Source organism: Eschrichtius robustus, chromosome 11 (genome assembly GCF_028021215.1).
Source record: "Eschrichtius robustus isolate mEscRob2 chromosome 11, mEscRob2.pri, whole genome shotgun sequence".
Classification (NCBI taxonomy): Eukaryota; Metazoa; Chordata; class Mammalia; order Artiodactyla; family Eschrichtiidae; genus Eschrichtius; species Eschrichtius robustus.
This window is the reverse complement of record NC_090834.1, coordinates 74,301,733-74,329,155: the sequence shown is the minus strand read 5'-3', so window position 1 is coordinate 74,329,155 and position 27,423 is coordinate 74,301,733. Positions and strand designations below refer to the sequence as shown.

At 51.7% G+C, this 27,423-nt stretch overlaps 1 protein-coding gene across 6 annotated transcripts in view; it reads left to right on the top strand.

The window, feature by feature from the left end:
• The window catches only part of PLEKHA7 (pleckstrin homology domain containing A7), a 208,872-nt gene extending 182,476 nt beyond the window's left edge, over positions 1-26,396 (top strand). For 3 of the 6 annotated variants that reach the window (XM_068555729.1, XM_068555734.1, XM_068555735.1), the window contains 15 exons: positions 772-840; positions 1,016-1,096; positions 2,019-2,168; positions 2,730-2,831; positions 7,833-7,941; positions 8,109-8,335; positions 12,034-12,222; positions 12,315-12,432; positions 14,288-14,391; positions 14,910-15,110; positions 17,924-18,082; positions 20,261-20,394; positions 21,567-21,709; positions 23,141-23,251; positions 25,145-26,396. In XM_068555729.1, the coding sequence (XP_068411830.1) occupies positions 772-840; positions 1,016-1,096; positions 2,019-2,168; positions 2,730-2,831; positions 7,833-7,941; positions 8,109-8,335; positions 12,034-12,222; positions 12,315-12,432; positions 14,288-14,391; positions 14,910-15,110; positions 17,924-18,082; positions 20,261-20,394; positions 21,567-21,709; positions 23,141-23,241 (1,887 nt within the window). In that variant the 3' untranslated portion in view covers positions 23,242-23,251; positions 25,145-26,396. Of the gene's footprint in view, positions 1-771; positions 841-1,015; positions 1,097-2,018; positions 2,169-2,729; positions 2,832-7,832; positions 7,942-8,108; positions 8,336-12,033; positions 12,223-12,314; positions 12,433-14,287; positions 14,392-14,909; positions 15,111-17,923; positions 18,083-20,260; positions 20,395-21,566; positions 21,710-22,364; positions 22,499-23,140; positions 23,252-25,144 lie in introns of those variants that run through there. The other 3 variants (XM_068555733.1, XM_068555731.1, XM_068555730.1) reach the window with 3 other exon arrangements.
• Positions 26,397-27,423: the final 1,027 nt, after the last annotated feature.

Here is a 27,423-nt window from a genome sequence, read left to right as displayed (position 1 = left end):
GGGGTCAGTGAGAGATGGGCAATGTGTTGCCCACGCTGGGTCTAGGCAAAGATGGCAAATGTTGTGAAATTCCACTGGCTTCTAAGTTTGGGTGGTTTTTGTCTACTGCTTTGTGGTTTCCTTTCTTGAGAGGACAGGGTAGCTTGTAACTTGTATTGCAAGTACAGCTATTCAGGGATCACTTGAAAACCTCAGCCAGGAACAATCCAGGTTTCTTCTTCTCTTGGCCAGATCATCTTCCCAGATATCAGAAGAGTGAGGAAGGCTGATCTTAGTCATGGGGAGGTGGGCTGTTCAGACTTCCTTGAAGTAAGGCTCAACGATGCCCAAGGGATTTGCTAGTTCTTCTTGGTCCACCCATCCTATGGCCCTGGGCGGGGTCATGGACTTCTGTTAATTATGTTTGACCCCAGGTTTAGTAGCAAAACTCTCTTATCAGTGGCAAATCTTCCAAGATTCATACTGAACTCACTTGGGGCAAATTTAAGCCTTTACAGTTGATGATACTGTAACTTGAAAGTCTGTGTTTTCTTCAATTTGAGAAATTTACAAGTACTACTAAAGGATCTCAGAAAGGTTTTCTTTTTTCCCTGAAATGAAATAAGCATAAAAATAAAGCAGGTATTGCCCAAGTTTTTGCCCTTTCCATGCTGTACCCCTACCTGCCACTGACGAGACTTCCACACCTGTCCGTTGTAGGGGTAACTTTCCTTCGTGACTTCTGATTCCGAACCCCGTGGTTAAACCTCCTTTAAATTGTTCACCTCCCAGATGACAGGCCGGGATCTTCTCAAGGACCGAAGTCTGAAGCCAGTGAAGATTGCCGAGAGTGACATTGACGTGAGTGAGCAGAGTGACGGGCTGACCCCTCACCTGCCTGCTGCCTCCAGACCCAGGGTGGGCAGCTTCAGGCAGGGTTTGGATGGATCTGTAGCCAAAGGCTTTTGGATCATGCTCCAAGGCCATGGCCTTTTCTCATCATCCCAGGCCCTCTCCAACCTGTTCTTGTTCACAGGTTAAACTGAGCGTCTTCTGTGAACAAGACAGGATCCTCCAGGACTTGGAAGACAAGATACGAGCCCTTAAGGAGAACAAAGTATGTATCGGTTTTGTGTAATCTTGGGCTGGGTGGCAGGGGTTTTGTCATCCTGTGTTTCCTCAGTATAGACTGGACTCTCATGTTGGTACTGGACAGCAGATGTTAGTTTATCCAGAACAATGTCTGAATTTAAAGGGTATTTCTTGTGGGGTTTCTGTCTGAACGCAGAGGAAACCTTACAGGGAGACCTCAGCCTACTTATTATTCCAAGTACCACCTCCCTGACCTTGATTCTGCTCTGGGCCACCCCCACCTCTCCCTGGAAGCCCTGTGAGGTGAGCCTGGGAGAGGACGGCTCCACTGGCTTGCAGTGATGACCCCAGGCTCCTGAACCCCAGGGAAGCGGGGGCTGCCTTGGAGAAAGTGGCCAGAGTCGTAGCAGGGCAGAGGCTCTCACTTCCTAAAGCTCCTTTCCTCTAAGGATCTGGGCCATAGGGGAAGCAAGTCTGGTTGGGAGGGGAGGAATAGGCTGGTAGCCACTGATGTTTGGTCTCTTAGACACTTCGTGTGAATTTTTTCTTTTCCGCATTTTAACAAGGCATTATATTTGTGATTCTCAAGGTTTATAAATAACATGGCCTTTTTATTCAAGTGCTTAGAGAGTTTTCCATCTCTTCTTTGATTTAGCCTCATAGTGTATCCCCTAAGGAGTGGATGGCCTAATGCCCAGTTTATAGATGAGGAAACAGGCACAGAGCTGTTAGGTGATTTGTCCCAGGAGGCCACCCAACGGGCAGAGTCAGAGCTGGAATCAGAGGCCTTGACTCTCAGGCCCCTAGCTGGGCGCTGGCCCCTTCAGCCTCGGTTAGATCCAGCAGGTTTGCTTCGTTCCTGGCATGGTGGGGCGGGGTTGGAGGGGACGGCCTCCAGGAGTGTTCTGCCATCCTCTTGCTCTTTGGCCCCTGTCTGTCTGGTGCAGGATCAGCTGGAATCCGTGCTGGAGGTGTTACACAGACAGACGGAGCAGTACCGAGAGCAGCCCCAGCACCTGGAGAAGATTGCCTACCAGCAGAGGCTGCTGCAGGAGGACCTTGTCCACATCCGGGCAGAGCTCTCCAGAGAGTCCACTGTGCGTAGAGGGTGTGGAGGGTGGCAGACGCTCCCCTGCCCTCCCGAGCATGGGCTGGCCAGGGGGCTGCTTTTCTCACCTCCCAAGCCATAGTGGAGTTGGTGGCCGGGGGCGAGAGTCTTGGCATAGCAGAACGCCTCCAGGCTGCCTCCTAACAGTAGCTTACCTTGTCTCTACCGGTGCCGTAAGGTGCCTTCTGTCATTGACTCCTGGGTGGCTACAGTGACACCCAAGGGGTCAGATGTTTGAGAGCAGCCTGCAAGGCTGTTCCCCTGATCTGTGCGCAGTTAACTCTAAGACATCAGAATTTCTACTCTTTTGTCTATCTGATGTGGTACAGGCCCTTTCTGCCAGAGCTGGGAACCAAAGCATCCTCAAGGGTGGGAGAGGGGACGGTGCAGGTGGCCTGTCTCTCTCCCCAGGCCTGCCTGAGACCCACCAGGCTCCCCTTCCCTCTTCCCCTGTCGGGTCAGCAGTGGTCAGGAGCACAGGTGCTCATGGGGCCTTCTGAGGGGTGGGCATGGCATAACTAAGAATCAGAAGCATTTCCTTGGCCAATAGGAGATGGAAAATGCCTGGAATGAATACCTGAAGTTAGAGAGAGATGTGGAGCAGCTGAAGCAGACCCTGCAGGAGCAACACAGAAGAGCCTTTTTTTTCCAGGTGACCCAAGGGTTCTTCATCCCTTCTGAGCTCTGATTTCTTTTTGGAGTCTTCACCTGTGGGGGATGTTAGCCCTGCCCAGGGGCCTTCTCTTTTTGCACCTGGACTCAGCCTGCTCGCACCCCCAAGCGCTCCCTTGGGGAACCCTTGCCCTAGCCAGGCTGTCGTGAGAAGCCTTACCTCAGCTCCCCCTGCCTCTCGGCACTCAAAGACAAGCTCCCGGGCATTTTTCTGAGGGTTTTACTACTGATCATTTGGGGAAACAGCCCCAAGAGGAGACAGTAGTGACCTTGAGAACCTTGCAGATACTTGAGGGTGATCTGTGTTCCTGGTTCTTGGCCCTGCCTTGGGTTCCTAGCTACTCACTTAGCAGCAGGAAGCTCCGCCTCCTTCCCTCCCGGACTCCTGAGGATAGATGTTATCAAGCTTCCACCTGATCAGTAGTGTGAATTCAGGCCAGGTGGGGTGATACCCATTGCTGTGGCCCCTGCCTCACTAAGGAAAGGCAGCCTTAGAGCCCTGCCTTCTCTGCCCTAAAATCAGGCTGCCCCGTTGATAGCTCCCTCTGCCTCCAAAGCTGAGAGGAAGAAAGGCCCTGTGTGGTTTTCCTTCTTCCAGGTTGGGTCCTCCAGCTGCCAGTGTTCCCCCATTGGGGTGCCCAACCAGGCTTCTACCCCACCCTCAAAGTTTTGAAAATGGAAAATAACCTGCTTTTGAACCTAACTTCAGATCTGTGTCTCTTCTTTCAGGACCCTGACATAAATTCTATTTATTTGAATTCAGCAAGCATTAACTGAGGGTTCTTGTGTACAAGGCACCCTGTTGGGCCAGTATGGGAGCTAGGCTTGCTAATTGATGAACTAGTTCTAGCCAAGCCTCTTCATTCAAGTGATTTAATGAATGTGTTGACTCTCTTCACATCAGCATCACCCCAGAAAACTGAAGGAATTCGGGAGAAGGTTTAGGTTTGTGGACTAGGAGGCTTTTCCCAGGCCCTGCTATGCTTCCGCTCACCTCCACTCACCGCTTTAGAGCTGGTCCCAGAGAGCCTGGTCTAGGAGCATGTGGAAGAGACTCTTGCCTGTAGTTCAGGGTTGGCCTATGAGGTCACCCAGAACTTGTCTGTCTCCTGTGGCTGTTGGGTTTTTCCCATAATTTCCCTTCATTTGAGCTAACATTTTCCTCTTCCTTTTGTATCCCCAGTATTTAGCATAGTGGCTTGAAAATAAATAGGTGAATATTGTTGGCAAAGTCCTTTAAACAATTGTTTCTAGTTACTAGTTCCTTGAACTGTTTGGTCTCATTAGACTTATCTTCTTGGACTTCAACCATCCACATTAATTTCAGCCATAATTTTTTTTAGCTTTTCATTCCTTATGTTTCTTTAATTATACAGAAAACACACAAATGCATCTCCCTGAAAAGTCCAAACAATGAGAAGCAAAACCAAAACAGGACACAAAAGCTCCTCCTCCTTCCTTCCCTTCTCTGTCCGGTCCCTCCCCTTCCCAGCATGTAATCAGTGCCATCGGTTTGCAGTGTTGCCTTCCAGACCATTTTCTTTGCATTTCCAAACGTATGCAGGTACATAGTATCATATAATTTATTTGGGGGAGGGAGTTGGGCTTACTTAAACAGGAATCATACTTACACATTGTTTGGTAACTTGCTTTTTTGTCATAACTTTATGTAATGGAAGTCTTTCCAAGAAAGATACCCCCAAGTTCATGCTGCCCTGTATGGTAGCTATTTAAATTTAAACATAAATTAATTAAAATTAACTAAATTAAAAATATATTCCTTAGTCACACCAGAATTATTTCATGTGGCTAGTGGCTTTCTGTATGGGACAGCACAGATTATAGAAGATTTACATAATCTCAGAAATTGTATTAGACATTGTTGGTCTTGATGCTACAGATTTCATAGTGTGGATATCCCATACTTTTTTTAGCCATTTGTCTTCTGATGGGCATTTAAGTTATTTGCAGTGTTTTACTTTTATAAATGGTATCGCAATGAGCATCTATATAACTGCCTTTAGAGCTTGTTTATGAGCATTTATCTAAGATAGGCTCCTAGGAGTGGACTTGTTGGGTTGATGTGAGTGTACATCTTAAATGTTGGCAGATACCGCCAAATCACCCTCTAAAAGGCTGCACTCATTTGCCCTCCCACCCATAGTGCATGAGAGTACTGAACCTGTTTACCCACATCCTTGCCAACACTTGATGTTATCAGTCTTCTTAGTTTTTGCCAGTCTGCATGCTGAAAAAGGACATCATGTTTTTATTTGCATTCATTTAATTACTAGCAGGTTAAACATCTTTTTTTATGATTATTGGCTATTTGTATTTCTGCTGTACCTTATTTCGTGGTAATTTAACATACAGCAGGCCCAGAATCCTTTTTTCCCTCCAAAAAACAAATGGGTGCCATGTATAGGTCTTGTCACAGACTTCCTAGAGAACTTAGCCCTATAAGTTACTAGGAGATAGGCCAGTTTGAAGCCTGGTCCCTGCAGCTTGATTTCCACCTAGCCTAGTGGCATTGCTCATGCTTTCCCTGAGTGCCATGATGACCTGGGAAGCTCACAAAGCCTTTCTTTGAGCAGGCTCTGTGCTAACTTCTTTGGTGTAATTCTAGACCAGGCAAGCTCTTAGAGTCCTGAATAAATCATTGACGCTGGAGATAGGCTTGCAGCCCCATATGCAAATTCTCAGTAATGGGGGTTGGAAACTCACCCCTCTTTAGCCAGGTTTGGCTGTGAGAAAACCCATAGCCTTTTGAGTAAAGATGAGTAGCTTTATTTATGAAGATCCTCATGGCCACCCAAGCAGGGAAATCAGAGGATAAAAGAACTTCCAGGTAACTCTGACAGTCAGTGAGAGGTGAGGCTACGTGTAGGTGTCCCTACTTCTGGACAGTGAGTTCAAGCCTTTGCTGAATGTAGTACATTGGAGCCTTCCTGCTTGGTGTGATGTGAGGATACAGGTATGAAACCCCACTCTCGTGTTCCCCAAAAGCTTCCTTCACCTTGTCGTTAAGTTCTGAAATTCCATCGTCCTTGGATTGAAGTTCTCTGGCCTTTGCTTCTCTCTGCTCTTCTCTTACATGTTGAGGTGACAGGCAAAATGGGGGCAGGATTGTGAACTGACAGGTAGAAGTACGCCAGGTAGACTGCCAGGGGAGGAAAGAGAGAGAGGGAGAGATTACCTTAACCCCATGCTCCTTCTTCACCTGTTCCCAACACTCTGCTTGGGGACCTCAGCTCTAGAGATAATCCTGTTAGCTCAGTAACATGTCTGTTTTAGGACACTTGTTCTTTAGTGTGGAGCTGAACATTAAGCCTGTTATTTGCTTATCAGCCCTGAGGATGTGCAGTGGTGTTGGAAGGGTGGAGAGAGTATGAGAGTGTGAGCTCCCCTTAGGAGGGAGGCTTCAGACGTCTGTTATTATGCCTGTTAGATAGTATTTGATCAGGGAATTTTATGTGATTGGTCCTTTATTTATTCAGCATACATGTACTGAGAACCTGCTCACTGCCCAGCCCTGTGGGGATGTATCCAGGAACAGTGGTCCATAAATACCACACATGTGAGAACTCTTCCAATTGAGGCCGGCAGTGTACCTGGAAAGGAGATAGGGGTGTGGAGCCTTCCTTTTTAAGTCCATGGGGTGGGACCATGATAATTTTTAAATTAAAAGAATACCATATCTGATGTTTACACAACTCGATTAAAAGGTGCCCATGACCCTTTAATCACAGCAGACCCTGCTCACTTCTTTCTAGGGCCTCTTCCCTGGTGGTTTGGGTGTAGCTTCTCAGAGTTTGCGCATGGTTGTGTAGCCTGCCTCTTTTCCCATCGTACTTTTTTAAAAAAAAATAACAGCTTTATCATGTAATTCACATACCATAAAATTCACTATTTTAAAGTATGTAATTCACTGATTTTTTTTTTTAGCACATTCACAGAGTTGGGTAGCCATCCCCACAATCAGTTGTGTAACATTTCCATCAAGCCCCAAAAGAAACCCGGTACGCATTTACAGTCACTCCCCATCCCCACCCCAACTTTCTACCCCTGCTCTAGCCAACAACTAACCTACTTTCTATCTTTATGGACTTAATCTATTCTGGACATTTCGTATGAATGAAATCATACAGTATGTGGCACTTTGTGTCTGGCTGCTTTCACTTAGCATAATGTTTTCAAGGTTCATCCATGTTGTAGCAGACATAGTACTTCATTCCTTTTTACTGCCAAATAATATCCACTGCCCCTTATACTAAATCCCAAATCCCAAGATTCAGCTGTGTCTTCAAAAAGATGCTCTTTATATTCTAGGGATGGTGTAACCTCTAGTCCTTGCCTTCTCTTCCCTTCTGCCATGGTTGCCTAAGACAGTCTTTTTTTTAAATTGTAAAATATACGTAGCATAAAATTTTACCTAACCATTTTTAAGTGTAGTTTGGTCCTGTTAAGTGTATTCGCATTGTTGTACACCTAATCTCCAGAAATCTTTTCATCTTGAAAAACTGCAACTCTGTACACATTAAACAACAGTCTGCATTCCCCCCTCCCCCCAGCAAAACTGGAGCTCTGTACCCATTAAAAAAACAATCCCTATTCCCCCTCGTCCCAGCCTCTGGCAACCACCCTTCTATTTTTCTGTCTCTGAATTTGGCTATTTTAGATAACCTCATATAAGTGGAATCATACAGTATTTAAGGGAGTTTATTTTTAAATGAGATGGAAACAGGAAAGGTAGACTATGAGAGCTTCTCTGAAATTTCTCCCCTGGACCTTGGGCATCTTTCACGTCTGCACTTGCCCAGGAAGCCGTGAAGCAGGCTTGGCTCTAGACCTGGTGGGGTTTCCAAAGGGAATACTGCCCCCCAGGGTGAGGGGCTCTGTCTGAATGACAGCACAAGTCCTAAGAAGAAACTTCTGGTGAGGAGCCAAGAAGGAAATGAACCCACTACCTCATCTTCCTCAGGAGAAATCGCAGATACAGAAGGATCTCTGGAGGATCGAAGATGTCATTGCAGGCCTGAGTGCAAATAAAGAGAACTTCAGAATCCTGGTGGAATCGGTCAAAAATCCGGGTGAGCAGGCCATCTTCCTGGGGGTGGGGGTGGTGGAGGCCAGCGCCTGGAGCTGGGGGATGGCTCCTGGGGAGGTCGGGTCTTCGTGGCCTAAGTCGCTCCCCTTGTCCTCCGAGGAAGAGGGTCTTTGTTCCATCGCACCCTTTGCTTCTCTCCACACCCCTCAGAGAGGAAAACAGTGCCTTTGCTTCCTCACCCGCCTGTGCCTTCAATCTCCTCTTCTGAGAGCAAGCCGCCCCTGCAGCCCAGCCCGCCCACCAGCCCCAAGCGGACCCCTCTGGAGGTTCGACTCTTCCCCCAGCTGCAAACCTACGTGCCGTACCGACCTCACCCGCCCCAGCTGAGGAAGGTGACGTCTCCCCTTCAGTCACCAACCAAGACGAAGCCCAAAGTTGTGAGTATTGATGACCAGGAGCTGGGCGCTGTCGTTTCCTCTCTGGCAGATGATTGTCCTTCTCTGTCCTCAGGTCCTCTTCTCTTGGGAGAGAAGCTTTTAGGGAAGCTTGGGGAGACAGACCAGCCAGAGTCCTGAGGGGTTCCTGAGCCATGAGCAGTTAAGGAGAGGTAGGGGCCCCTGCCATTGTGCTTAGTCTCCCAGAACTGGAAGGGCCCTTAGAGGTGATCTAGCCCACCTCTCCCATTTTGCAGCTGGGAAAACTGAAGCCTAGCAAGAGGCAGTGACTGCACTGAGTAGGGCAGAATTTGTGATCTGCGTCGCGCAGAGAAGTGTGTGGCTGCCCCATGCAGGGCTCCGTGCAAACCTGCAGTTTGGGCAGTGAGCTCACCTTAGCAGAAGAGTATCCTTATCTCCACCTGCAGCTGAGGATTGTGCTGGGTTGTGAGGATACATGTGGTCTTCACAGTAACCTCTTGGAGTATAGACAGGAAGGTCAGTATCTCCATCCCACAGATAAGAGAACTGAGGCCCAAGGTGTTAAAATTTGCATAAGGTCTCCATATTAGTTAGTAAATCCAATCCACATCTCCTGACCATTCTTTGTGCCATCTGACATCTAATTGGACATTCAGCCTTGGTCCTCAGGTTAGGTATGTGGCCCATGTGGTTGCCTGGGCCAACACCTTGGCTTGCCTGGCATAGAGAGGGGCCAAGCCCTTGGCTGAGTCTGGGAGCACAGAAGGCTCTAAGGAAATAAAAGATGTGGTCAGGTACTGTGATAGCTCATGTTTCCAGGGCAGGCCAGCCTTGGCTGGAAAACATGAGGGGCCTGGTCCAAGTGTCAGGGAAGCTATAGCAGAGGGGACCTTGGAATGGAGACCTCTAGGTTTTTGCCAACAAGGGCTTGAAGGAGCTTTGCCTGGGCACCGTGTATGCTTAGGACGTCTGACAAGATCAGTGCACAGTGCTGGCTAGAACACACGAGTTCCTATACCTGGTCTTCACCGTTCACCTGCTTCCAGCCATGGTCTAGAGCCCAGAGCTGGAAGACAGGCGCAGGGAACCAGGGTCATTGTGAACTTCTTTATCTTGAGATTTCCTTCCCACTCCGAGATCTAAGAGTCTTGGAGCACCAGCCACAAAACAGGAGGTAGAAAATAGCAAAACAAATAGCAGGAGTGGCTGGGACAGACAGGTGCTGATATAATGCAAGATGCCTGCCCCCTGGGACGAGGAGCAAAGGGAAAAAGGCCTGTGAGCAGGACTGCCTGGATTCCAGCCCTTGTCTGTCTCTGGGTCTTCAGGCAAGGCCCATGCCCTCTCTGAGCATCCCCAGTTTCCCCTTGTGCAGAACAAGCAGCTTGAAATAGATGAGGACAGAGGCTCCTCTTCATGGCTTGGTTGCTGTGGCTCGGAAGCAGGGCCTTTCAACTTGGTTGAGCGTCAGGGTCACCAAGGTGGGTGGGTCTTCTCTCCCCTCCTTCTAGTTGTATATATGTTCACCAATTTTACCATTTATTTATTTATTTATTTTTGGCTGTGTTGGGTCTTCGTTTCTGTGCGAGGGCTTTCTCTAGTTGCAGCAAGCAGGGGCCACTCTTCATCGCGGTGCGCGGGCCACTCTTCATCGCGGTGCGCGGGCCTCTCACCATCGCGGCCTCTCTTGTTGCGGAGCACAGGCTCCAGACGCGCAGGCTCAGTGATTGTGGCTCACGGGCCTAGTTGCTCTGCGGCATGTGGGGTCTTCCCAGGCCAGGGCTCGAACCCGTGTCCCCTGCATTGGCAAGCAGATTCTCAACCACTGCGCCACCAGGGAAGCCCCAGTTTTACCATTTTTATTGTTGGTTGCTTGTTTTATATTTGTTTTTATGAAACAATGGTATCCATCCTGAAATTGACATAAAACATGAATATATAATTTAGTAAATAATAATAGACTACCCATTTCATACCAACACTCAGACCAAGAAATAGGACTTTTTTTTTTTTTTAATTAATTTTTACTGGAGTATGGTTGCTTTACAATGTTGTGTTAGCCTCCACTGCACAACCAAATGAATCAGCCATACACATACAGATATCCCCTCCCTTTTGGACTTCCCTCCCATTAGGTTACCACAGTGCATTAGGTAGAGTTCCCTGTGCTGTACAGTATGTTCCCATCAGTTGTCTATTTTGTACATAGTATCAATAACGTATATGTGTCGATCCCAGTCTCCCAATTCCTCCCACCCCACCCTCCTTCCCCCTTGGTATCCATACATTTGTTCTCTACGTCTGTGACTCTAAGAAATAGGACTTTGCCAGCAATCAGAAGCCCTTGGGCCTGTGGGTCCCTTCCCAGTGTAGGCCCTTTCTCTTTCTTCCAGAGGTAACCACTATCTTGACTTTTTTGATAATTTCCTTGCTTTTTTGTTTTGTTTTGTTTCACTACCTATATTTGCATCCGAAACACTTCTATTTAGCCCATATATAATACTGTATTTATTCTTTCGTATCTTGCGTCCTTTCAACAGTATGTTTGTGAGATTCACCCATATTGTTGCATGTAGCTATAGTTCTTTAATTTTTATTTGGCTTTTCTTAAATTTAATGTCATTTTTTTATTAAACAATACTCTGAAAGGGTACAAAATCAAAGGATATAAAAAAGTATGCAATAAAATGTCTCCCTTCCACCCTCTGTCTCCGGACATTCTATTCCCTTCAATCAAAGGCAATCAGTGGTTTGCGTTTATCTTTCTGGGGGGCTTTTTTAGGAATTGGTGATTCCAAGATCTTGTCAGGGTTTGGAAACCACTGATGCTCAGAGAGCCTCTGGGTACCTTAGGTAAGCAGGTTAAACTTCACACAGTAATGAAATGTGTTGCTTTAGAAGAGTGCTGATAAACCTTTGCAAAACAAGCTTACAGCACCCTTTCCTGAACTCTGAAAAACAAAGCAAAATTAGGCTAAGAAAGGGGGCGGTTAGGAGGAAGGAGTCTGGGTGGTCATTTGTGCCAGGAGTGGGTGTTCATGGCAGTCAGGGGCCAGGCTGTCGGTCTGTAGAGAGGCCACAGCTCTCGGAGAGCATTGTGGACAGTGGGGTTCAAGGAAAATAGTTACATTCATCCCAGCCCAGGGAGTGGGCTGTGGAGAAGGCAGTGAGTCACCCATCCTGACTGCCTATTCTGTGCCTGAGTCAGGAAGGAGGAAATATTTTGTAACCATGTGCATTTCTGATAGAAAAGGCAGGAGAATGTAGATGGTCCTTGCTCAGATCCCCAGCCTGCTGGAGGATCCAGAGACGGTGCAGGGACCGTGGGCTGGCTCCGTCTGAGCGTGGTGGGATGGGGTGGCGGTGGTGGGGTGCTGTCATAAACATACAGGTAAACACAGAGTTACCAGCCTGCCTCCCCTGATGGTGCACTCCGAGCCAGTGGCATGAGAGCATGGACCCGCGTCCTGAGTTCTGGATTGTGTGTAGATCACACTTTGAAAAATGGAGGATGTGTGAATCAAAGGGAAGGATGGGGTTGGAGCAGAGACGTCTCCCGACCTCACAGCTCAACCAGGGGAAACGTTGGCATCTTTGGGCTGAAGTGGTCACTCCCTGCAGACCCAAGGTGGCCTGCTCCTTCCCTTTGGGCCACCACTGTGATGGTGCCACTGAGCATCCTGTCACCGGGCACTGGTTCTGGTTTTGTTTCTGAGCAGGAAGACGAGGCACCTCCCAGGCCCCCGCTCCCTGAGCTCTACAGCCCGGAGGACCAGCCCCCGGCCGTGCCACCTCTACCGAGGGAGGCCACCATCATCCGGCACACTTCAGTGAGGGGCCTCAAGCGGCAGTCGGACGAGAGGAAGCGAGACCGGGAGCAGGGGCAGTGTGTGAACGGGGACTCGAGGGTGAGCAGGGGGGACCCCTGGGGTTTCCCCGCTGTGTGTGGGGAGAGGGACGGCAGCGGGGCAGGTATGACGGCCTCAGACTCTGCCCACAGGTGGAACTCCGGTCATACGTCAGTGAGCCTGAGCTGGCGACCTTCAGTGGGGACATGGCCCCTCCCTCCCTGGGACTCGTGGGCTCTGAGAGCAGGTACCAGACGTTGCCAGGCAGAGGTAAGGCGAGACTTTCCATGGAGTCTTCCTGGGCATCCCCGCCACTGCCACACCACTGCTCCCCAGCCCTGCCCGGTCCTCACACCCTTCTGCCTGCAGCATGGGGCCTCAGCCTGGGTAGCAGCTGTCAGCGGACTCTGGGCTGTAGGGAGGGCCTGTCCTTCCTGCCTCTGGCTCACATCCTGATTCTCATCCTCTTTTATTACATCTGCCCCCCCCCCACCCCCGGGAACAATGATAATAGCAGTTACTATAAAGCCCAGCACTGTTTTAAGCACTTTATATTCACTTAGTTAAGATTCGTGATAATCCCGTGAGGGAAGTACTATTGTTATCCCCATTTTAGAGATAAGAAAACCAAGGCCCAGAGAAATGAAACAACTTGCCAATTAGCCAATAAGTGATAGAGCCAGAATCCCACCCTGCAGGCTGGGATGTTGGGTGACTGTCATCAGCTTGGCCATCCCATCTCATGCCTTCCAGAGGCTTTTCTCCTCTTCTGTGTCACTCTAAGACTCAATGAGTCCTTTCTTTAAACAAACACACCTTTCTCCTCAGTTGGGTCTTCTCACTCTCCTCCCCTGTCCCTTTGAGATGGGGGTAGGAACAGATTTAGGCCATTAGGCTCACCCATGCCCTGTTTTTCCCCATAGCCAGATCCTCTTTCTGAAATCCTTTTAAAAGGAGGCCATCTGGAACCCCAAAGCAGGTTGACCACACTCCCTCATTTGGTGGGAGGTCAGGCGCTTTCCCCCGTTGACAGGGTGTGGAAACAGGAGGCCACACCGCCATGATTTGGACTCCTATGGGGTTATGTGACTCCCAGCCCACGATGCTGTGTAGGCTTGCTGTGTCCTGAGCTGGTCCCTGGAGGGGACTGGCTTTTGCTGAGTTGGGCCACAGCAACCCTTGGCACTGTGCCTGCGGACCCTTTTCCCTTCATTCATTACAGCCTAGAGATGTTCATCAATGGCAGTGTTAGTGGCCTGTGGGCAGGACAGTTCTGTGTCGCTCAGGAGTCTCTGGGCATTGCAGGACATTTATCATTCTTTTTCCTATGTGCTAAATGCTGGTGGAGTCCTCAGTCAGTGTGATGCCCGTTTCCAGATGTCAGGGACCAGCCTTGATAAGAATGTTGCTAGTGGAGAAAGCACGGGCTGAGGCTCCATGTGACCTTGCACAAGTTGCTTAACCTCTCTGAGCTTTAGATTGCGTACCTCCACAGTGGTTAGGTAATGCTACTTTGTAGGGCCAGCGGGACAAAATCTATATGAAATACCTGGCACGGTGCCTGCCTGTTATATAGTAAGTACTCAGTAAATGCTTGGTGCCTTCTTCTTTCCATTCTTCATTTATTCATTCAGTCATTTATTCATTCAACCAGGCATTGTTGAATTTGTAGACAGGCATGTTGACACTGTGGTCAGTGCAGTAACCAGTGAATACACTGAAGAATACAGGGAATAACTGATTCTGCCTAGAGCGTTTGAAAAGGCTTCTCACAGGCAGGCATCCAAGTTGGGTCACACAGGATGCATAGGAGTTCATCAGGAGGAAGTGATGCAAGGCATTCCTTGCCCTCCATCCTTTCCTCCTGCCAAGCAGCCCAGGTCTTCTGCGTGTGAGGGAAGACGAGGGTAGTCCCCAGATCTTCCTTTGGGGACAGAGGGCACCCGTGGGCTGGCCCCTCATTCCCTACCTGGGGCCTTGCTCTTCCGGGCCCTGGGGAGGAAGAAGCGTGGGTTGTTGGCTGGGTCCTTGTGGTCCCCTCACGGGAGTGGGAGGTGATCAAGAAGGGGCTGGTGGCCTGTCCTCCTCACCACAAATCCACTTGCATTTCTCTTTCCTCACTAAGGGCTCTCGGGGTCCACGTCAAGGCTCCAGCAGTCGTCCACCATTGCTCCCTACGTCACGCTTCAGAGGGGTCTAGATGCCGAAAGCAGCAAGGTGACCTACCCTGTGAGTGGCCTTGAGAAGTTCTTGAGGGGCTCACTGCTCCCTCATGCACAGAGGGAAGGGCTCCAAGGTAGACGGTAACTGGCGATCCTGTCAGGTGACCCCTCCAGAGCTCAGATTCCCTGTCACCATGTGCTCGTGATGCCTTCACCACTGCCCACCAAGAAGGGCATCACACTGCCCTCCACATTTCCCAAGGGGCTCCCACCTTTCTCCCCAGTCTCGCCCAGTGAGTCACACCCTGAGTTGTGGCCCATGATGTGCTTGTGCCCAACTGGACAGGCCTGGGCCTCAGTGTCTGCATCTGCAGAATTGGGTGCTGCCCAGAGAGCCCGTGAGGGCCAGCGGTATCATGTCCACGAGTGTGCTTAGAGGAGGTGCTTCTCAGTGGCCAGGAGGAGCCCAACTGGAGTGTGTGTGTGTGAGAGAGAGAGAGAGAGAGAGACGGGGATGAAGCCAGCGGGGCGGCTGCCCTCTGTGTTCCCAGCGCAGCTGCCCTGTCTGTCCCTCCTGCCCCTCAGAGACCCAGGAGTGCCTTGGAGCGCCTGTACTCAGGGGACCACCAGCGGGGCAAGATGAGCGCGGAGGAGCAGCTCGAGCGCATGAAGCGGCACCAGAAGGCGCTGGTCCGGGAGCGCAAGAGGACGCTGAGCCAAGGAGAGAGGACGGGTCTGCCCTCGTCCCGCTACCTCAGCCAACCACTCCCTGGAGATCTCGGCTCAGTATGTTAGGAGGGTCCAGGCAGGCGGGGCTGGGACAGGGAGCAGAGCTTCCCCGAGTCCCCCAGACACAAGCACTTCTCAACCCCGAGAGAGCGGGCTGTCGACCTGGATGGCTCAGAGAACACCCCACGGGCTGTGTGTCCACAAGCCGGGACGCATGTGTGACTTGGCCAGAGGGCGCCCCGGAACTAGAGCAGGAATGAGGATGTCACTGCAGGAGCCCAGGAGCCAGAGAGAACGTCCACAGTCAGTTCTGCAGTCGAGCTTGAGGGAGGCCTTTGTAAGCATTCGGAGTCTCTCAGCTGAACCAAGGACTCGGGAAGTACAGGGTTCGAGGAGTGGAGGAGAAAGATGGTGCTATGATTTGAGGAGGAGGAGTGCAAGCCAACCAGCCTCCCAAACCTCCAAGCGGGTGCCCTGTGGGGCAGCTGAGCAGAGGGTGGTGCCCCTCACCTCTGAGGACTGGGGCTCTCCCACCGCTGCGGTGCTGACAGGCCTCCCCATGCCCCAGGAGAGCCGGGGCGTCTGCTGCCCCCTGGTGGTGCTTCCAGGCACTGCACCCTGCCCACAGTCGCCTTAGGTCCCTTTTGGAAACATTCCATTTGACTTTTCCCTGTTGTTTGAAATCAGATGTTTCCCTAGACCTCTAGCCTGACTGCTCTTCCCCTGATTCACTGCACAAGCTCTTTTGCTTTTAGCGTTACCGCTCATTGCCTCTCTAATCCTGCCTGATTGTGTCTACAGACGCTTCTAATTTGCATCAACCATTCTCTAACTGGCCTGTGCTCTTGTTACCAGGCTTATAATAGCAGCTCTTTTCTCCATAGCCTAGTGAGCACTCCCATGTGTGACTCACCTTTCTGCTGCCCCCTTTATGCAGGCTTACTGACTCATAATTCCCTTATCCCAAAAGCTGCCCCACAAGTTTGAGCCAGCCCCACTGCCTGAGGGCCGTCCGTGGTCATTGTCAGAGGTCTGGGCATGATGAATTTATCAAAGTCCATGCCTCACATCTGGACAGTAGACACAGACTTCAGAGATTGCATGTTGGAATAAATTCTGCCAAGTCTGAGGTGGTTCAGTTTTAATTCCTCCGGCCCCATCGGCACAATTTCTTACGGAAAACTTTTTGTGTTTCTAGTATTTAATAACTTGAACAGGTAGCAAGATACATTATGATCTGTATTCAGAGGGCCTCTCTGCAGCTGTTAGACACCAAAGGGGTCAGACCCAGGATACTCATATCCTGAAAAGCTGCAAAGCCAGTAACTTTTAAACTTCATAAGTAAATGTCATATGATGAGGTAAAACTGACTTTTCACAACCTGATGTCTCAAATGTAGAAAAATGATCTAAAAATCGTAACTTGAATACCTTGTAATTTTTTTCTTTAAAAAAAAAGACTTGTGTAAGTCTCTGCCTCAGCGCCAATAAACGTGTTGCTTAATGATAATGGATTGGCGTGGTTCTTCCCCAGGATACATTGTAGAGTCCAGTGAACTTTTTCTGTTTGTGGAAACAATCAGGCTGGGTTTATGTGAGGTCTTGTCTCTCTTTGGGGCACTGGTGAGCGTGTAAGACAATGTGTGTTTTCTTTGTGAATCATTAAATTAATTTTTCATACCTGAATCTTCAACTGCCTAATCCTTTTACACTTTAATTGGAAACCATCACCTAAGAGCAATTACGTTGACGTAGAGTCAGTATGGAGAGCTTGTGCACGAATGGGTGAAATGTGCTGCTATGGCATGGGTTTGGGGCTTGGGTGAGTGAGGACTTGAGGGGGCATTAAAGACAACGGTGACCACTTGGGGTTCTGTGAGGTGGATGGGGTGGGAAGGAGAAGGCAACCTGGGATGGAGAAGCATCTGCTTGGCTTCTGCTCAAGAAAAGGGAGGCTTTGGGCCCGTTCCCTCCTCTCAACAACCTGCTCAGCACCGAGGCCTGTGGGGATGCAGGCCACAGGTGATTAGGAAGGCCACGGCAGAGCCAAACCATTGTGCTGGGATCTTAAAGTGGCTGGGTTAGAGTTTCCCTCTGTGAAGCCTGCTTGTTACAGAGTTGGAAATGTTGCATTTGATTTAGCATTTAAATTTTACGTGTTTTTGGTTATTCTAACTTAAAACGTCTGCCCCAAATAGATGTGTGATACGCAGCAGCTTATCTGCCTCACTGGCCGCAAGCTGCTCCTGCTTGCACCTCCCCAGTCCCACGGTGGGGGCATTATTCCCCACCCTTAACTGTGTCCTGTTGGGAATGCCCACTAGAGAGGCTCTTGGCTATTCCACTTGCTTACCAGGGCCTCAGAGGGTTTGTTTTTCCCATTGTTTCTGAGCTGGAACATATGGCTCCCGAACCAGAAGGGCTTCCGTGATCATGCCACAGAAGCGGCAAACCTTTTCTCTTGAGCTCTGTCCCAGCTTCTGTTTTAGGGTCACCTTCTTGGACCTGGGAGCCTCCTGTATCCCTGGGGACCATTGTGAGTCTAAAGTCGTGGATCTTAGACCTGTGCCTGGGAGGTTTGGACACTTTGGGGCCCATATCAGAGAGAAATCAGCAGTCTGGAGTCCGGCTGTATCAAAGGGGCAGAGGCCTTGTTCTCTCTGTCACAGAGTTTCAGAACACAGCAAAGACCATCTGTGTCACAGAATTGCTGCTGCCTTGTTTTAGAGATGAGGTTGAGGTCCATGGTCACACAGCTTTTCCCTAATGAGTCACAGGCCCATCTTCCCAAGGACCCCAGTGCCTGCAAGACCTACCCAAAAGGGATAGTCAGGAAGTGACTACATTTCACCCTCTTGTTCTGTTACCAGTGGAAGCGCGAGCAGGACTTTGACCTGCAGCTGCTGGAACGGGCCGTACAAGGGGACAGAAAGGACAAGGAGGAGAATGGCTGGCTGAAGGTGCAGGCTGTGCCTGTCACTGAGTTGGACCTGGAACCACAAGACTATGACGTGGACATCAGCAGAGAGGTGAGGGCAGGGGCTTCCTTCACGCTGCCCCCAGGAGGCCCAGCCTTCAGACGCCAGCCTGACCAACCCTCCCAGGGGCATTGGGCGGGGGTGGTGGGGTGTTGCCCTGAATGAGGACAAGCTCGGTTTCAGTGTGGCCCAGGAGGATGGATGAACAGCACCTGGAGGTAGTAAGAGGAGACCAGGCATTTTGATGCAGGTTCAGATCTGTCTCTCTTTGTAATTTGTGGCAAGTCATTTCACTTCTCTGTGCCTCAGTTTCCTCAGCAGTAATGTGCGTTGTGGGGAGCGTTAAGTGACTCAGCACATTGCCCTAACAGTTAGCAATGATCACAAAGCTGTGAGCACAGGGCCTGGCACATAGTAGGCATGTGATGAGGTGGTAGTTATTGTTAGGATATGTTCCCTGGAAAACCAGGGGTTGGTCTTGCATCTGGCCGGTCAGGCCAATTTGGGCAGTCAGACTTGGGGAAAAGGCAGGGCAGGTTTAGAAATCACAGGTGAAATATCCAGCCATGGCAGAGGCTAGGAGACCTGGATAGGTCTGGTCTGGGTTCTTTCGCCCTCTGGTGGCTCAAATGCATCATGGCCGGGCAGGCCCAGAAAAGCAAGTAACCGCAGTCAGGACCGTCTCTTACCCAAGGGAAGAGAACGGGAGTCAGAGCGTGACAGACTTAGGGTCTTCAAGACACAGGGTGGTCTCCTGTGGCCTATGTTGTGCCATTTGTAAGCTCTGTAGAGCAGTGTCTTTGGCTGTTTGGTTCACCTTTGTGCACCCAGCACCAGGCCTGGCACACAGTAGATGCTCCGTAAATATTTGCTGAATGACGACTCTGTTGAATGAAGTGCACAGTGGCCCACAGATATCCCAAACACATTTGTATGAGGACTTGGCCTGGCCTGAAACTGCATGAGAGGAAATGCTCTCAACCACATGAAGGATAGATCAGACAGGATGGGGGCAAATTGACGCCTGTGGAGTTGCTGGGTTCTGAGATCAGCTGGGGCTCCAGGGTTTAACGAGGTTAGTCCCCTGCCTTCAGACCTTTTCCCTTTGGCACCTCTGAAACAGCCAAAGGTCCATGCTTTCTCAGGTCCACAAAAGAAGCTTTTACACACTGCCTTGGCAATGGAAGTGCATTTTGCGGTGTCCTAATTGGCCTGCCAGCCAGGGGAAAAAGTTCTTCCTTATCTCTAACCTAAATCCCTCCTGCTACAATGTAATCTGCTTCCTTCCTCTGCATCTGCCCTCATGGGAAATAACAGAAAAGAGCTTATTTCTTGCCATCTTTCACCAGAATGAAAGGTCTGCATGGGCTTAAATTCAAGTCCAGATTTGCCCTGGGATTGGATTTAGCTTGTTTTTGGAAGTTTCAACCAACCCCATTTTAATGTAGTTCAAGGAAGAAAAAAATTCCCTGAGGTGTGTGCAAAAGTTGCCTTTAGCGTTCTTGGCCCACTTAAAGGTTCACCAAGCTGAGGTTTCTTTTGGGTTTGTATGAGAGACTGGTGGGAGGAGCTGGGGTCATTTTCCTCCTGAGAGCAGTAGATTCAATGCGGCTGCTTCCTGTCAGGGTCTTTTGTAGGGACAGAAAGCACTATCACTTTCTTTCATCCCTCCACCCAGCCACCCATCCACCCATCCAAGGAGTGCTTGCTGAAGGGCTACTAAGTACCAAGTCCCTGCTCTAGACAGTGGAGAAACAAACAGGAAACGGGAGGGAGTGGCAGGGGTGGGTGGATGGGAGAAGGAGGGTCAGGGAAGCCTTCTGGAGGTGAGGTTGGGAGGATGAGAAAGAGGCCATGGAGCCCAAGGAAGGAGCATCCCAGGCAGGGGAAAGAGCAGGGGCAGAGGTGGGTCAGTGTGGCCGGAGAGGTCAGATCACATCAAGGGTAGCTTTTAGGGTGATCATTTGTATCCTCAGGGCTTACTGGTCTAGTTATTTTGCCTTCCCCCTTCCCTTCCCTTGGCCTGTAGGAGGTTGCCTGGTACGGTAGATAGAACACGGGCTTTGGAGTCAAACCCAGATTCAGATCGGGACTGCACAGTGAACTGCCATTGTGATCTTAGCAAATTACTGAAGTCTGTGGGCTCCTCCGCGTGCCTCATGGCGGGGGACAGGATGGGGAGAGCAGGTCCCAAACCCAACATCTGTGCCTCCCACCACCTTTCCTCAGCTCTCCAAACCAGAGAAGGTCCCTATCCCCGAGCGTTACGTGGAGCTGGATCCTGAAGAGCCGCCCAGCCTGGAGGAGCTGCAGGCGCGGTACCGCAAAGCCGAGAAGATCCGGAACATCCTTGCCCGGTCCAGGTCAGCCCTCATGCTGCCTGAGCCCTGACGACCCGCTAGGCCGACCCCAGGGGTGTCTCAGCTGAATGGGCCCTGGGCTGGGCTGGCCGGGGAGTGTGTTGTCAGGCCTCCGTCTCAGACCAGCGCTGCTCATTGTGAGGAGCAGGCCGGCTGTCAGCACGTCACCCACAGATCAGCGAGGAAGCTTGCCCAGGTCATCTGGGAGGTCCTAAAGCACTCAGAGGGCCATCCTAGGCCCTTGCCCCCAAATCTGTGTCCCGTGGTCCTGGCTAGTGTGGGGAGTGGAGCCAAGTGTGGTGGCGAAGTGGACACAGTTGGAGGTAGGCCCCAAGGATGGCCCTCCCAGCCTTAGGGCCCATGTTCCCTCACACAGACCCCTAGACCAGAATCAGGGGCCCAGCCTTGTCCTGAGGTGCCAGAGGCCTTGCCCACATCCCTGGAGGCCAGGATGGGACCCCAGGAAGTGACTTTCCTGTCGCATCAGCCTCTGTAGCCTCAGAAACGTAAACCGGGTATTTGAGGGCCTCCCTTTCAGAGAGCGGTTAGCCTTTTCACGTCTGGATTTAATAGGAGCTTAGAGCTGGAACCCTTATCTTGAGGTCTGCGATCCACCAAAGGAGGAACAAAGCTGTGACTAGGTGTTTGGGGAGAAGCATGTGCACCTTTGTCTGGAGAGAAGGTGCACCATTTTTTTTTTTTTTAATTTATTTTATTTAATTTATTTTTGGCTGCGTTGGGTCTTTGTCGCTGCGTGCGGGCCCTCCCCAGTTGTGGCGAGCGGGGGCTACTCTTCCTTGTGGTGCACGGTCTTCTCATTGCAGTGGCTTCTCTTGTTGCGGAGCACGGGCTCTAGGCGTGCAGGCTTCAATAGTTGCGGCACGCGGGCTCAGTAGTTGTGGCTTGCGGCTCTAGAGCTCAGGCTCAGTAGCTGTGGCGCACGGGCCCAGTTGCTCCGCGGCATGTGGGATCCTCCCGGACCAGGGCTCGAACCCGTGTCCCCTGCATTGGCAGGCGGATTCTTAACCACTGCGCCACCAGGGAAGCCCCAAGGTGCACCATTGTTATCTGATGCCCCCAAAAGGGTGAGATCCTCAGGCCAGGGAGACCCTGCTCTCCTGAGGCAGGTGCCTGGGGTGGCGAGGCCCACAGCCTGCTTTCTGGCTCTCCCACAGCATGTGCAACCTGCAGCCAGTGTCTGGCCAGGACCAGGACAGCGTGGCCGGCCTGGGCTCGCAGCTGCAGGAGCAGGAGCGCATCATCAACATCTCCTACGCCCTGGCCTCCGAGGCCTCGCAGCGCAGCAAGCAGGTGGCAGGTGAGGCCACGCGGACGGCCTCTGAGGCTGGGCCCCACCCCCTGCTCCTTGGACTCAGGGCCTGGCATGGCCTGTCGGTCGTTGAGGGACGGTGGTATGTTCCCCTGTCCCAGGCGCGCTGCAGGGTTTGCGAGGGGCACTGGGGCTCAGGAGTGTCCCGGGAGAGGGTGTAGAGCTCATTCTTAAATCTTGGGAGTGGTACTGCTATTCAGCTTTCTCTGAGATTGTGGGTTGAGAACAGGTTTTTCCTGTTCTCCTGAGCTAAGGAGTCATGGCTAAGGTTTCTGGCCTCACGAAGAAGGGGCAGGAAAGCCTTTTGGTGCTTGGATTTCTTGCTGGGACAAGGCAGAATGGGGCCCCTCCAACCCTCCCTGGGGTCCCTGCTTTGGTTCCCAAGTCAAAGTCACTGTTCACCTATCAGAGTGGCCTGTGCCAGAAAACAGGGCTTGGGAAGTGGGACTTTGCTGTCCAGTGGGAAAAAACCAGCACCATGGGATGGGAGAGGGTGTGTGTGTGTGTGTGTGCACGCGTGTGTGTGTGTGTGTGTGCGTGTGTGTGTGTGTGCGCCAGGAAGGAGACTCCTGGCTCCTCTCTCCACCCACTTGTGCCCTCCCTGTGTGAGCTCTCACGGTTCACCTGTGCTGTTTCTCCCCAGATGCAGCCGCCACTGCATGTCTAGGTGGTGCCCTTGGCCAGGTGTGAGAGGGGTGGTCTCTCACCAGCCTGAAGTGGGGTCACAGTCCCCACCAGTCCTCCAACCCTGGCCAAAGGGTCTAGAAGTGACCACGGGTGGGGCCTGCTGGACCTTGAAGTGGCTGGCCCTGGGAAGCAGAGCCATGGGTATGACCGAGGACAAGGGGCAGCCTGTGCTCTGTCTCCCAGCTCGGATCCCGTACAGAGTCGCTGACTCCCCTGAGGACATGTGCGTGGGCTGAGAGGGGGTCTTCGTTGGGGAGACAGCAGACGGCTTTCCCAGGCCCCTCCTCGTAATGATCCTGGGGCTCCCTGATTTTGAATTCCTCCCCATGTCAAGGGCTCCAGCAGGGGCACCTTCCCTGCCATAAAGTGCCCTCCTCTCTGGCCTGTGCTTGCTCTACCTATGTGGACCTACGGTCCTCGGCTTCCTTACCACCAGCAGGCGAGCGTGCCCCAGACCTGACACCCCGACACCCCGCAGTCACGTCCCTGCTCAGTGGCCACCTTTGCTGCAGCCTTTCCTCACTCTTGCTCCCTCTCTCCAGCTCAGAGACATTTCTGGGAACTGCAGGCCAGGCTCCCGCCAGGCCCCATGGATGTGCCCCCCGCAAGCCCAGGCCGTTAGTGGTGGGCAGCGGGGCCCACGGCACCCCGGCCCTGCCGCGCAGGGCGTCTGGTGCTGCAGGAGCAGACGAGGAGCCTAACGCACCACTTAATTCCTGTCTGCCCGTCTAGCACAGCAGCTGGCCCTCCTCCCGCCTAAAGCCCCCCTGTCCTCCAGGACGGTGCCACCTTACCCCCCCTTAAGCAACGGACTCCACTACACCTTTGTCTAACACCTTCCAAGTAAGAGCCCCCTCCTGGCGTGTCCCCTCACCTGGCGCTGAGCATGGCCCCTCCCCTCTGCTGCCGAGATGATTGCGGTGCCACCTGCTGACGCTTCCTTCCATGGGCAAAGCGGCTGCTCGGGAGACCCCTCCTGGACTGGTAGGCAGGTGGGGGGCTGATGATTTTTAGGAACTCAACGTTCAGCGGCTCTGATACAGTAGAGACTGTGTGATCCAAGCCCCCTGGCTCCCTGAAATCTCAGGAGCTAGAGCTGCGCCCCTTCCCGCCCCGCTGTCCTTCCTGCAGGCGGCCCAGTGCCCCAGGGGACCAGGGCAGGCCAGACGGAGGGCTTGGGAAGAGGGGGCGGTGGCTGGGAAGGAAGAATTAGATCATGGCCTCTCCCCGTCAGGGCTTTGGCCAAAGAAATTGAAGAACCGGAAGCCTAGAAAAACCAGTTTTGCAGATGAGGACATGGGCCCTGTGAGGGATGGGGGCTCATTCCAGTCACAAGGGAAGCTTCAGGAGGAGGCTGCCCGGGGTGATGGCCCTCACCCCTGCAGAACATTCCAGCACCACCCCTTCTGAGTCCTCCCCACGTGGACATTTATGGTGAGAGGAGGCAGCGTGGGAGTAGGGAGGGAGTGCTGGACCAGGAGTCGGGAGGCCGGGGCCAAGTCCAGGCTGCTGTTCTGAGTTCTTGGCTGTTGCCTCACCTGGACGGGGAGGGCGTATCAGGAGTCTCAGCAGCCCTTTCCCTGACGTTCCACTTCATACGACTGTGTAGGGCTTCCCCTCTCATCCCTCTATACGCACTTGTGGTTAACGTTGCTGAGCGCCTACTCCGCGCCAGGCATCGCGCTGATCATCTCCTTTGACAACAACCCAATGGAGATATTCACCCCATTTTACAGATGAGGAAGCGTAACTCAGAGACCCTGAGGGACTTGCCCAAGGAGTTGCGGCTGTGTCAGAGCCAGGGTTCGAACCCCTTCTGTGCGAGTTCAGAGCCTCTGTTCTCCATCGCCACCCTGGGCCCACCTGGGCCACCTCCATTGGCCCACCTGGGCCACCCCCGGGGGCTCTAGATGTTTGGAGAAGGGAGTGCAGTGAGGGATGGCGGTGTGTGGTTGGGACGGAGACATGGTCTTGGGCAAGTGTCCACCCGCCCGGACGCTTCACTGTCCTGAGGGTGGCAGGAGGAGGTCGGCCTGTTGGGCCAGGCTCTCGGGACGTGTGCAGTAGGGACCCCGTGACTGAGGAACCCCAGGGAATGCTCCAGCCAGGTCTTTTGTAAAGGCTGCAGGGTCTTCTGGGGCCACGGGAGTGTGTATGGTTTTCTCCTGGAGATCGAGTGTGGTGACGCCACCCCAGGCCACAGAGAGGCAGAGGAGAGGCTCTGTTCCTCTCTGCTTTTGGTGCCCCTGTGGTCATGAGATAGGCCTCTAATGCTCTTTTCAGAGCACACACACATTTCCTTGTACCCTTCCAGCACCCTCATTAGGAGATTCGTACAGTCATCTGTTTTTAGATTAAGAAAACGAGGCCCATGAAGGCTGAGAGAGTTACCCAGAGTCCCTCAGCAAATGAAGGGCAGAGCCAGAACTGGACCCCAGAGTCCTCTTTGCTCAGGCCTTCTGCCCTATCAGAGCAGGGACCCAGTCTAGGGGCCAGCATGTGTCTGGCAAACTTCCTAGAAGTGGTGAGGGTGGAGGAAAGGTGGGACGCCCGTTAGTCCTCGAAGCCGAGGGTCCCCCAGCAGCGGCCGCATTGCCCCAGCCCCCTGCTCTGCTGTTCTCTGTCTTGTCAGCCTGCCATTGCCTGTCACGTGTGCACAGACACGCCCACCGCCTGCTCCCCAGACGTGGGCTGGGGTCCTGCCAGCCTCTCATTGTCTCCTGTGCTTTTTGCCAGCCCAGGCAGTGACTGACCCGTGATCCAGCGTGCAGAGAAGTCTGGAGCCAGGGGCCAGTGGAACCAGTTTCCTCCGAGAAGATTGATCCTTCTTCCCCTTCCAGCTGAGCCGGGGTTCAGGCTGGAGGACAGAGCACCACCAGCTGTGGGGCATTCACCACAGGGCTAGGGCCTAACACCCACGCTTGTTTTAGTTCAGACTCCTTTTTACATGTGACAAAGGCACTTTTAATACACACTGTAAAATACTGACTCTGTATTTTAGAATCAGGCTATATTTTATAATGTTCACCTCAAGGGCTGAGTGGCTGAGAAGGTGAGGATGCAGGATTTTGGAGCTGCACATACAGATTCAGGTACCGTTTGGGTGGTGGGTGTGGGTGGGAGCCGAAGGGCAGGGTGAGCAGAGGCCAGTCCAGCGTCTGCTGAACTCAGGTGAGGTTGGATTGGAGATGTACTTCCAGTGGATTCCAGTGTTGGGCTCATTGGTCTGTTGTCCAGGGCAGTGATCAGCTGACCCTGACCTGGCCTGATGACCAGCTCTGTAGGGTGAAACTCCACCGAGCTGGCACGTGGATCCTCGGCCTTGGGTCTGGCTTAGGCCCAAAGGTGTGTCCAAGAACTTTGGTTCCCAACCTGCCCATGAGGTTCTCTCAGCAAAGGGCTCTTCAGAAAAAAACAAAACAAAAACAGTTCGCTGTAATTTAAAAAAAAAAAAAAAATACACTTTGAAATACAGAAAAGGTGAGAAGAAACACCTTTGATTTGTATCATAAGCAATAAACGTCACACTGGGTGGCATCTACCTACAACTCCCTGAGTCCGCACTAGGCTGTGAAAGGTATCCTGGGGTCTTTGCGGCTGGCCCCTGAGAACACAGGTCAGCCTACCCAGGGCTTGGGTCAGGTGGCAGGTGGGCAGGCAGCGGGCCCCTACCCTCCCTGATGGCCAGCAGGGCCACGATGACAGGACTATGACTTGACTTCCAGCCTAAAACGGGGAGGGCGCTGTTAAGCCAGGCGCAGTGTTTGTGGCCCTTTATGTAAGTCATGAGCTCATGATATTCTGCATCCGGAAAATGAAGTTGAAAGACAAACAAACAAACAAACAAAAAACAACTCCATTGGGTGGAGCCACACTTTAAATGAAAATTTGTCTTTGACTATGGTCAGAAAAATAATCTTGAATATATTTAGAAGTTGCCGTCTATTTTTAACTAACTCCATATGCTGCCAGTATCAACTTCATGACATTTGCCAAAATAAGATTTTATTTTTGCCTTTATAAGATTTTGTTGGAAAAAATGAAATGACTATTTTGCAAGAAAAAGTTAATTTAAATAAAACTGTAATGGTTTGCAAAAAAAAAAAAAAATGTGATCTACAGATTAAAATATTAACCTGATATGCTTCCTGCTTTTTGCTGGCTATATTCTCCTGAGTGGCCTGTGTTAGTTTTTTTTCCATTTCTTTGGAAAACCCCCAGTGTCAGCTCTGGATCCTGCGGTGTTCACCTATGAAGTCTCTCCTGATGACAGTTCCGTGACACTTGATTGACTCTGGAGGCCTGAGGGAGGAAGGCCTGCGCACTTGGGCCTTTGGCTGGGCCTCAGCAGCCGCTCAGGACGGCCCCCTTAGCCGGGCTGGGGGCCGCCGGGCTGTGGACTCCTGTGCGGGGCTGGTTTGGCAGGCGGTCTGCAATCCCAGACAAAGGGAGGGACTCCGCAGGCCCTCTTCCAGCCCACATGCCTCCGGATTGCTCCAATGAGGCGGGTTAGTGACGGACCATTGCAAACTGGACTTGTGTTTCATTCGTTTTGACTTGTGATATATGCTTAAAACAGAAGGCAAGAGGCCAGTTCAGTTTAGGGATGCGTGCGCTTCCAAGTTTGTTGCTATGGCAGTTTTTCTCTGTTGCCAAGAAGGGCGCCCTCAGTTTAGAGTGACTTTCCAACTAGTTAAACTGGAGAAAATAGATACCAAGGCATTCTGAAGAGGGAACGCTGCTGCTTTTTTAGCTACTGCTCTCTTTTTGAATTTTAAAATGAAAAATACTCTCCGGTTTTAAGCATTACTTGGAGCTATCTCCATAACCGATGAAAGGGAGGCAGGGACGGTGGGGAGGAGGGTTTTTGTCCATAACTGAGTGCAAGGCAAGAAAAAAGGTACAGGAGGCCCCCCTCCCCTCCCTCCCCCCAGGGTGACTCCTGACTGTTCTCTCCACTCCAGCCGGGAGGAGGGGTAGCCTGTTCTGTAAGAATCGTGGCCCAAATTTCAAAC